The following is a 10,596-nucleotide window of genomic DNA, read 5'->3' as shown; positions in this document are numbered from 1 at the left end:
TGTATTATTGACAAATCAGTGTCATAGTTATCACTCTCCTGCTGAATTAGAGACCCTCCTGATTAGAGAAAAGGATAAAATTTCAGAATTCACCACAGGACAGCAGCTAGTGGATGTTAACTTGGCTTTTTTCTGATTTTTTTATGACAAGGAACCTGCCTAGGAACGGGGTCGCTTAATGGGCCCTACTTCTGGATAGTAAACCCCGGGTGAGTGCCCTAGCCAGCAAAGGACATCCACCAGGCAAGCCAACAGTATGTAAAGCACATGATTTCTTAAAATAGGGATGTGCAACAATCCATCATCCAAGAACAGATGATAGTGGTTGTTCTTTGCCATCAAGATTCATTGATTAGTTGCCAGATTATATATAGTAAACGTATGCAAGAAAACTGTATGAATTTCTATTGTAAAACTCTGGCCTATTAGACTATATAGCCAGGAAAGAAGATATCAGCCAGACATTTGGTTACTCACTGAGGAACTTCTAAGGTTGGTCCCCCCTTTCTCCTCCTAGAAAGCTTCTTCATATTCACAGAATCTTCTAGATTTGTTTCATTGTTCTTCAACATATGCTCTTCCTCAACTTTGGAATTTGTTGAACTTAGTTGCCTCCTTAACCGCAATACCTCACCCTTCATCAACGCAAGCGCTTCTTCAAGCTTCTTAGCTCTCTTTGCTAACTGCTCTTTCTCCTTCCCAAATCTTACAAGAACATTGTGGCTGCTTTCTGCATTCTCCTGAACTTCTTTGGCCAATAGCTTCTGTTCACGTAGAGACTCGTATAACAGTTCCTTTTCTGCTTCTAGACTATCAGCTCTGGATCTGAACATCTCTACTTCCTTAGAGAGCAATACCGCATTCTCGTTCATTTCGTCGAGCGATTTTGCAACCTCCTCCAAGTCCCTTTCTACACTTCTTCTTGCCTCATTGCCTTCTGATATTTGTTTTTGGAATGCCTCGAGCTCTCTGTTCAATAAAGCAACCAACTTCCTTTCTTCTTTCAAATCTTGAGCATTAACTTCTGTCTTTTTATATATTTCAATCAGTTCTTTCTCCAAGTTTGTGCGTGTCCCCTTGATGAACTTCACCTCATCATATAGACGTTTGAGTTCTTCTTTGCTCTTTTCTAGATCATCTTTAACTGATTTAAGTTCATGAGACAGAGCTTTTGAAGTTGATTGCTCTTCTCCCAACTTTCTCTGAAAACTCTCTAGCACTTCTGAAAATTCGGACTGAATCCTTGTAAACTCTGAGGCAAGATCTTGGGATGCCTTTTTAGAACTTTTGAGATCTTTCACTAACTTCCCTCTTTCAAGCATAGAAGCCTGCAAGTTTTGTTGGCTTGCCTGAAATTCATGCTGCAAGTTCTTATATTCACCTTCCTTTTTATGCAAAGTAGCTCTTAAACCATCCCCTTGCTGGGTCAAGTCTTTGATCAAATCATCATTTGCCTTTGCTTCACAGAAGCATCGCTCAAGTGTCGCTTTCAGCTCTTGCAGCTGTCTCTCTTTCTCAGATACGAGCCCAGAATCACGAGCTGCCTTTTTTTCCGAAGATGACTTGAAATTATTATACTCTTCTTCTAGAACAGTTGCTTTTTTACTCAAATCATTTCTTTCAGCAACTACCACTTCAATTCTTTTGTTCAAATCATCTAACTCTGATTTACTCATGACCAATTCCTCTCGAGATTTCACGAGTTCCTGTCTCAACCCTTGTATTTCAGAGCTAGCTTCCTCAAGAGATTTTTTGGCTTGCCCACAAACAGACACCAACTCTTCATATTCCCATTCCTTTTCTGCAAGAGACAACCTGATGTTGTTGATATTGGTTACCTTCTCATTCACTTTAGAATTTAGCAAATTTATTTTTTCATTTAGTACATTTATTAAAAATTGTTTCTCCTTTAATTTGGAATCAAGTTCCATTTTATCCTTTGTTGTTTGTTCAAGGCTAATATGAAGTCTCTCCATCTGCGATTTCAGTTCTTCGACAGTGTTCTTCTCACGGTGCAGTTCCTGCTGTAAAACTAACACTGTGTTACTTGCAGAAGCCAATTGTTGTGAAAGGGACAACTGCTCTTCCCTGGCTTTTCTGATTTGCTTTAGTCTTAACTCCTGTTCAGCCAGCACCTTTTTCTCAATGGACACCTTTAGCAAATTTATAGCAGAGTTTTTTTCATTGAGGTTGGTCTTCAACTGCATGTCAAGGTAGAAATTCAGTAATACTCCATCTTATCTCAGAATATATTGAAAGAAAACGATGTTCTGAAATTGAAAATGTGGCTTACAGTTTCAATGGTTGATTCCATGGCCATCTTATCCTTCCAAGCCAATGTATATAATGCACCAAGTACACCAGAGCCAATGATTCCAAGTTCATTTAGAATAGAAATGACAGTGCTTGTTTGCTTCTCTTGTTGATCCACCTTCTGGCATGAAAGTAATGGTTGTTGTAGAAACTAGTAATGGTTAAGGGATACTTGAGTTATTTTAATCAAGCAAAGCAATGGAAGTCCTGACCTCTTCTGCAACATCTTGAGAAAGTATATTCTTGACATCTGGATTTTGAGATATTGAAACCTGAGGCACTCTATCTTTTTGTGTTTCTCGAGACCACAAGATATTTAAAATTAGAAAACTTTAAAAATTTGAAACCTGTGGTGAAACCGTGATTAGTTTATTGAAGTATTCCCTCTTCACCTGGCTTTTGAGGAACTGACATCTGAGGCATTGCATCTTCTTGTCTATCTGGAGTCCAGAACATAAATGTCGGACAACTTAGAAAATTTGCAGACAATAGTGAAAGTGTGAAAACTATGATTCTCATATTGAAATATTCCATCCACACCTGGGGTTTGAGGAATTGAAACTGAAACATCAGGCATGCTATCTTCCTCTCTGTCTGAATTCCACAGCATACCTTTAGTTAGCAAACATACAAAATTGAAGCATGGAATAAATACAATGCTTTCAAGCAACCATGTTCAAGGTTAAAACACAATAGCACGAAAAAAAAAAAAAACAGATATTGTTAAATGATCAGTTTGTCAGCGAAAATAATGATAGAACCAGTGTTGTGAAAAGCGTTGAGGCGTAGTGAGGCAACAACACAACAACAACAACAACTACACCTTCATCCCAAAACAATTGGGGTCGGCGATATGAACCAAAAAAGAAAATCATTTTGGGTCTTCCACATGAATCCTTCTCCTCCAATCATTTTTATCCAATGCCATGTCCTCGGTGAGGTTCAAAGCATTCATATCCTTTCCTATCACCTCCATCCATGTCTTCCTAGGCCTACCCCGACCTCTTTTAACTAATATATTTTCCCATTTCTCCATCCTTCTAACTAGAGCATCATTAGGCCTTCGCCGAATATGTCCAAACCACTGTAAACGATTCTCTCTAATCTTATTTTCAATGGGTGCAACGTCTACCTTCTTACGTATCTCCTCGTTCCGAATCTTTGTATTTCCACACATCCATCTCAGCATACGCATCTCAGCTACACTCATTTTTTTGAATATGATGCCTCTTGGCAGCCCAACATTCTGTACCATATAGTAAAGTGGGCCTAATAGTCGTCCTATAAAACTTTCCCTTCAACCGCAATGGCATTCTACGATCGCACAACACTCCGGTTGCACTTTTTCATTTCATACACCCAACCTTTATCCTATGATTTACATCTCCATCAATTTCTCCATACTTTTGAATGATAGATCCCAAATATTTGAAACAATCATCCACCGGTATTTCTTGCTCACCAAGCTTCACTACACTCCCATCACTACTTCGTTGCTTACTAAACCGACATTCTATGTATTCTGTCTTACTCTTACTCAACTTAAAACCTCTTGCTTCCAATGTCTGTCTCCATAAGTCTAACTTAGCATTAACCCCAGCTCTAGACTCATCAATCAAAACAATATCATCAGCAAACAACATACACCACGACACATTTTCTTGAATTGATCTCGTAAGCTCATCCACCACTATAGCAAATAGGAAAGGGCTTAAAGCAGATCCTTGATGTAACCCAACCGTTATAGGAAAATTGGTTGTTACCCCTCCACAAGTGCGGACATTGGTTACTACTCCTTCATACATATCTTTAATTATACTAATGTACTTAAGAGAAACACCTTTCTTCATCATTGTCCACCAGAGAACGTTCCTAGGTACTTTATCGTATGCCTTCTCCAAATCAATAAAAACCATATGCAAATCTTTGTTCCTCTCTCTATTTCTCTCAATAAGTTGTCTAAGAAGATGTATAGCTTCCATAGTTGATCTTCCAGGCATAAAACCAAATTGATTTTCCGATATCATGACAACCTTCCTCAACCTAGACTCAATCACCCTCTCCCAAAGTTTCATAGTATGACTCATGAGTTTTATACCACGATAGTTTGTGCAATCTTGTATATCACCTTTATTCTTATATAGAGGCACCAAAGTACTCTTCCTCCACTCATTAGGCATCTTATTTGTCCGCCAAATCTTGTTAAAAAGATTTGTCAATCATTCTAAACCTTTCTCTCCCAAGCATTTCCAAGCCTCGATAGGTATACCATCTGGGCCAACTGCCCTTCTTAATTTCATTTTCTTCAAAGCCTCTGCAATTTCTTTCTTTTGAATCTTGCGCATGAAGTTACGATTCATCTCATGAAAAGGAATGGACAAGTCTCCAAGATCCTGAGCATGCCTTTCATTAAATAGCTTATCAAAATAATCTTTCCATCTCTCCTTAATCTCCTCATCTTTGACTAAAACCCTTTGCGTTTCATCTTTGATACATCTAACCATACCCAGATCCCTCGATTTCCTATCTCTCATCTTTGCAAGCCTATAAATATCCTTCTCGCCCTCTTTGGTATCCAACTTATCATAAACCTCCTTATATACCTTATACCTCGCGTTTCGAACTACTTTTTTAGCTTCCTTCCTTGCTATCATATACTTCTCCAAATTCTCATTATCACGACTCTTAGATTTCTATAACACTCTCTTTTAACCTTAATAGCTAATTTGACATCCTCGTTCCACCATGATGTATCCTTACCTAGCGGTGCACCGCCTTTAGACTCACCTAATACCTCCTTAGCCACCTTTCTCATGCCACCCACTATCTTATTTCACATTGATTTCGAATTCTCCTCGAGACACCAATCAACTTTTTTAACTACCTGCTCTACAAACATTCCTTGTTTAGCTTCTTTCAGTGCCCACCACTTAATTCTAGGATCTATCATATGTCTATCCCTTTTGCGGCATTGTCTAATTCTAAGATCTAAAATTAAGACTCTATGTTGTGTAACTACACTTTCTCTAGGTATAACCTTACAATCGATGCAACAACCCCTATCTCTCTTTCTAAGTAGGAAAAAATCTATCTGGCTCGTATTAACCTCATTTTTAAATGTTACTAAGTGAGACTCCCTCTTCCTAAACCAAGTGTTTGCTAAGATCATATCATAGGACAAACCAAAATCTAAAATCCTTTCTCCACTTTCGTTTCTTTCTCCTATACCATAACCTCCATGGATACTCTCAAATCTATCCCTACTAATGCCTATATGCCCATTAAGGTCACCGCCGATGAAAAGCCTTTCTCCATAAGATATCCCTTGTACTACTCCATCTAAATCTTCCCAAAATTGACGCTTAATGGAATCATCTAAACCTACTTGAGGTGCATAAACACTAATAATATTAATAATATCCGTACCTAATACTAATTTAATAAGTAAAATCCCATCACCCTTCCTACGGACTTCAACTACATTATCTATAAACTCATGACTCATAACAATCCCTACTCCATTCCTATTCCTACTTATTCCTGTATACCAAATCTTATATCCCCAAGGTTCTATCACTTTTGCTTTCTCACCTACCCATTTGGTTTCTTGTAGACATAAAATATCAATCTTTCTCCTACACATAACATCTACTAACTCTACCAACTTACCAGTTAAAGACCCTATGTTCCAAGTGCCTAACCTAATTTTATGGTCTTGGACTAACTTTTTTACCCCCACCTGTCCAACAAAGTGAGGGAACCCTTGCCTATTTGACACCACACCCGGGTGCCGGTGTGACGCGTCGCTTCCGGGCGACGACCTAGCAACCCTTGCCCATTTATCACTGCCTCCGGGCCTATAGAGTACAGCGTGTTGCTCAGTAGGGAACGCCCCAACGAAATTCTCATATTGGTTCATATTCATAGGGTATGACTAAGTTTTTATGCTGGCTGTCACAGGCCTACCGCAACCCTCCTCCTTTATCCGGGCTTGGGACCGGCAGTGTATAACTAAATAGTTATACACAGGCGTAGTGAGGCGCTCCACCAAAATCTGAGGCGAGGCGTAAGCTTCGAGGCGCAAAGCGTAAGCCTCAATTTTTTTTTTTTAACTTTAAAAAACTATGATATTAACAAGTAAAAGTAACATTAATGCAACAACTTGATCTATGTAAGTATCTAAGAAATAAAATATGAGCATTCATTCAATAAAAAACTAACATTAACAACAAAATGCATATTAGCACTAACAACATCACGTCATAATTAGAAAATGCATGTTAACAAATTTGACATCACGACAAGACAAACGACAGGGAGGGGAGGAGCCCCCCCTGCCGGCAAAACAAGAGGGACAGGGGGAGCGGAACCCCTTGTCGACAGAGCAAAAAGGACAGGGGGAGCAAAGCCTCCCTGTCGACAAGGCAAATGGCAGGGGGGTGGAGGAGCCCCTTGCCGGCAAAGCAAGGATGGCAGGGGGGTGCAGAGCCCCCCTGTTGACAAGGCAAATGGCAGGGGGGGTGGAGCCCCCTGCCGACAAAGCAAGAAGGACAGGGGGTGCAGAGCCCCCTGCCTGACGACAAGGTGAGCGACAGGGGGCGGAGCCCCTACCGAAAAAGAAAGCGACAGGGGGCAGAGGCCCCTACCGACGAGAGGCGACGATAGGGGGCTTCGCCCCCCTGTTGGTCGACCCAAAGAAAGAGGCAAGGGGGGGAGTCCCCCCCCCCCCGACCGACGACAGGGGCTCCACCCCCCTGTAAATACTGCATCATACATAAGGCTTACAGGAATAGATGTATGAGCCAGGTGCCAAAAGCCATGCTACAGTAAACTTTTTAGTGTGTGTGTGTGTGTGTGTGTGTGTGTGCATGCATGTAATGTCCTAACCTAATGCACTGCGATCTTTGGGCACTTGATGACCCTCAGCTCGTGACCCAGCAACTCGTGACCTAAGACCAACAGCCCTGGTGACTGTGCTCCCATTTGCTTTGTAAATAACTGACAAAATTAAGATCAGAATGTCAGATAATCATAAAATACTCAGAACTTCATTAAAAAAATCAGATTGCCTGTTAGTTTATACCATGAGCTTAAATCTTGCTTACTACCTAGCAGATTATCGACTCTTATTTCACATAGATATCCAATGCAATATCATCCAATAACTGTAGGGACAAAAATATTATAATATGCATCAGGTGATATAGATCTTATTACGATTCCGTGATGCTCACAATTAAAATCCAAGGGAAACTGGAAATTCAGATAATTTTATAAGAGGCTTGAAATTCGAAAGCCTAGTCTTATTAATTTCAAGAATAGAATATTGGACTTGTCAATAGCTCAATGTGCTTATGCCACCAAATAAATCAAGCAATTTGTAAAAGTGCTAAAAAGTCATGTGAATATCAAGTATACTTGGGCTGGGAGACCAATGATTTTGACATGCTTTGGGGAGATACGAAATGCTGTGTACTTCCCAACACTTGGTCTTAAAAAATCTTTAAAGAAAGACTTTTTATTCATTATTCTCCTCACAATTTCTAAAGAATGCAAAGTTGGATGTATGTGAAATGGTTCTCATTTGGAATTCCTTTCATGTTACATCTATTTTCAGAAGATTTCTGATGACATTCTGCAATGTGTTCAACAGCTTTTTCTAGTGAACACGTCCTTTATCTTTTATCGAATTTTCCTTGTTCTTTAAACCAGCAAGGCAGAAGCAATCTCTTCGTCTACTTGTAGAAAGAAGCATGATTCCAGTGAGCTGAAACAACCATACATTGATCTGCAGCCAAGTAAACTTTCAAATGTCATAGGATACTGAAGTAACTCATGGATTACTAGAAATACAAAAACCATAGGCATCATCATCAACAACGAACATGGATGCTCTTTCTTTAAGAATGAGTTAGCCCCACAATTAAATTGAACAAATATAACAAAATTGGGAAAAAGATGAAAAAAAAGCCTCATTACGGGAAATTAGATAATCAACATGTACGCTATCCGTGATCAACTTTAAAAATCACAAAAGTAAAAAGCAAAAGACAAAGAAAAGGAAGCCCAACTACAATTCTGAATAATAAAAACAAACAGATTTTCAGAAAATGTCAAAAAAAAAAACTTACGGTTTTCTAACAAAGAAGCAGATAAACAAAAGAAAACAAAAACCAGCGTCCATCATTCTCATGACAAATGAAACCCAAGAATGATAAAGACTAATAAAACAAAAGAAATCACCAGCTTCTCACAAAAACACAAATCACAACAAGAAATTAGAAAAAAAGATGACCACCCAAAACCCACGAGGCCCATATATTACACTCTGAGAAAACCATATAGGCCATGAAACCCAAGAATTACAAAGACTAATAAAACAAAAGAAATCACCAGATTCTCAGAAAAACTCAAATCACAACAAGAAATTAGAGAAAAGGACCACCCAAAACCCACTCTGAGAAAACCATATAGGCCATGAAACCCAAGAATCACAAAGACAAACGAAACAAAATAGATAAGTAGCTTATCACAGAAACTCAATTCCCAACAAGAAATTACCTAAAAGGAAAACCACCCAAAACCCACAAATCCCATGATATCACACCCTGAGAAAACCATATATGTGCCATGAAACAGGGACAGAGACAACAAAAAAGAAAGGAAAGAAGCACACTAACCATTTACCAAGGAGCCTTCAATGGCATTGGCTCTAGAGTGAAGGAATGGGATTGCTGAGAGGCCCACAAGTAGAACAACCCTCCTGTTCAAGGAGATGCTGTTGCTGTTCCCATCTTCACCAGCCTCACCATGATGGTTATTTCTTGTGGGTTTCACACAGTCCATCACAATAGTGGGCTTTCTTGAGTGGGTTTTAGGGGTGGTGAGGGAGAAGTTTGGAAATGGAGAGAGCGGAAAGGAGCTCCCATTAAGGAACCCCATCACTCCCTCCCTCCCTTGGCACCCAACAGAGAGAATAGAAACTGAATCAAAAGACTAGGAACAATCAATCAGAAGATTCTGAACTCACTAAAAAAACAATTGAAGTTGGGGATATACGGTGGAAGCCACCTCCATTTTATTTTTGGGGTTTAAATCACCCATATGTAAGAGATTATTTACGACAGTACTATTTACTTGTTTTGGTTTTTTCCCTGGCTATGTTGTTCATGTTACGTGGTTTATTCTTTAGATGGTAAAACTGCGATATTTGGAAGAAATGAGATCAGGTACAATGTGACTTTCAAGTGTGCCTGTACTAGGGGTGTCAACGGGCCTGGTTTACTCAGACTCAACCCGAACCAAACTCTATAGGGTTGGGGGTATGGTGATAAATAAGAAGACCCGATTAAGACTGGGTTTGGACCCGAAGGGGTATAGTTTATAAAAATTTATACCAGATCTGAACCCGACTCGAGTTCCGATTAAGATCCACAAATTTTCAATGTAAAAGTAATAAAAAAGTCTGGTTTTACTGGGTACGATCCTGGTTTGGTTCATGTAGTTATTGTCGGATTCGAGTATGATTTAATTTTTATAGTACATCCGATTAGACCCAAGTTCGAACACAATAACATACTTGAAAATCTGGTCCAAGTCTTATTCACCTCAGTCCAAACCAAACCAAACCCTACCCGTTGACACTCCTAACGGTACCTCAAAGATGGTGGGTAGTCTAGTCAGGTGCAGCAGTACACTAAAAGGGTGTAATCACATTGCACCTGATCCTCTCTCAAGTTGAGATAAGGCTTAACGATGGTAAAGCTTCACGAGTACACTGCTAGTATTTTACGTTGTGGACCCGATCAGGCAAAGGGAACATGACACGTATTGGCCATAGCACTGTTTTTTCTATGATAATAATAAAAAAGTTATTTTTCATGCAGCCGTGCTCCATCATATGTTCATCCATCTCAACATTTCTTGAGATGAATGGACGCCACACTCATCTCGAGAAATGCCAAGATAGGTAGCTGCAGCGATGCTGCATATAATGTGAAGTCTAAAAAAAATTGTGGTTTATATGTTATAGGTTGGCTAAGATTTGTTTTTTTCCCTTTTTTTATAACTGGATATGTACCATGATAAGGAACTCATGTCCAAATGATCTTTTTACAATTAATATCATAAATCTCATATTGAGGAAAATCATGCAAAGGAAAATATCGTGATATATTGAAATTTTATGTTTTTTTATCTATACAAATATATTTTATATAATATTTAAAGCAATACAAAATTTTAAATATATACAAATACAAAAAAGGGTTTTTTTTATTGCAA

General features: G+C 39.1%; 1 protein-coding gene across 4 annotated transcripts; it reads right to left on the bottom strand.

Annotated features, from left to right (window-relative positions):
• Positions 1-331: 331 nt before the first annotated feature.
• On the bottom strand, positions 332-9,341 carry LOC149815197 (MAR-binding filament-like protein 1). Of its 4 annotated transcripts, none has more exons than XM_089988840.1 (7): positions 8,994-9,291; positions 7,201-7,311; positions 2,854-2,907; positions 2,706-2,753; positions 2,526-2,611; positions 2,294-2,434; positions 332-2,201 (listed from the first exon to the last, which is right to left on the bottom strand). In XM_089988840.1, the coding sequence occupies exons 1-7, from the start codon at positions 9,253-9,255 to the stop codon at positions 474-476; spliced, it is 2,430 nt and encodes an 809-aa protein (XP_089844966.1). In that variant the 5' UTR covers positions 9,256-9,291; the 3' UTR covers positions 332-473. The 4 variants fall into 4 exon arrangements, with proteins under 4 accessions (XP_089844966.1, XP_089844967.1, XP_089844968.1 ...); XM_089988841.1 differs by having other exon boundaries at positions 2,526-2,599; XM_089988842.1 differs by lacking the exon at positions 7,201-7,311 and having other exon boundaries at positions 8,994-9,341.
• Positions 9,342-10,596: the final 1,255 nt, after the last annotated feature.

Source organism: Nuphar pumila, chromosome 15 (assembly GCF_984573655.1).
Source record: "Nuphar pumila chromosome 15, dmNupPumi1.hap1.1, whole genome shotgun sequence".
NCBI lineage: Eukaryota > Viridiplantae > Streptophyta > Magnoliopsida > Nymphaeales > Nymphaeaceae > Nuphar > Nuphar pumila.
This window is presented reverse-complemented; position numbering and strand designations above follow the sequence as displayed.

Coding starts and splice junctions, on each gene's coding strand:
- LOC149815197 (XM_089988840.1), bottom strand. CDS start 9,255: ATGGGGTTCCTTAATGGGAGCTCCTTTCCGCTCTCTCCATTTCCAAAC. Junction 2,908..7,200: donor CAAAGATCGCAGTGCATTAG/GTTAGGACATTA, acceptor TGTGGAATTCAG/ACAGAGAGGAAGATAGCATG. Junction 2,202..2,293: donor TGGAATCAACCATTGAAACT/GTAAGCCACATT, acceptor CTTGACATGCAG/TTGAAGACCAACCTCAATGA.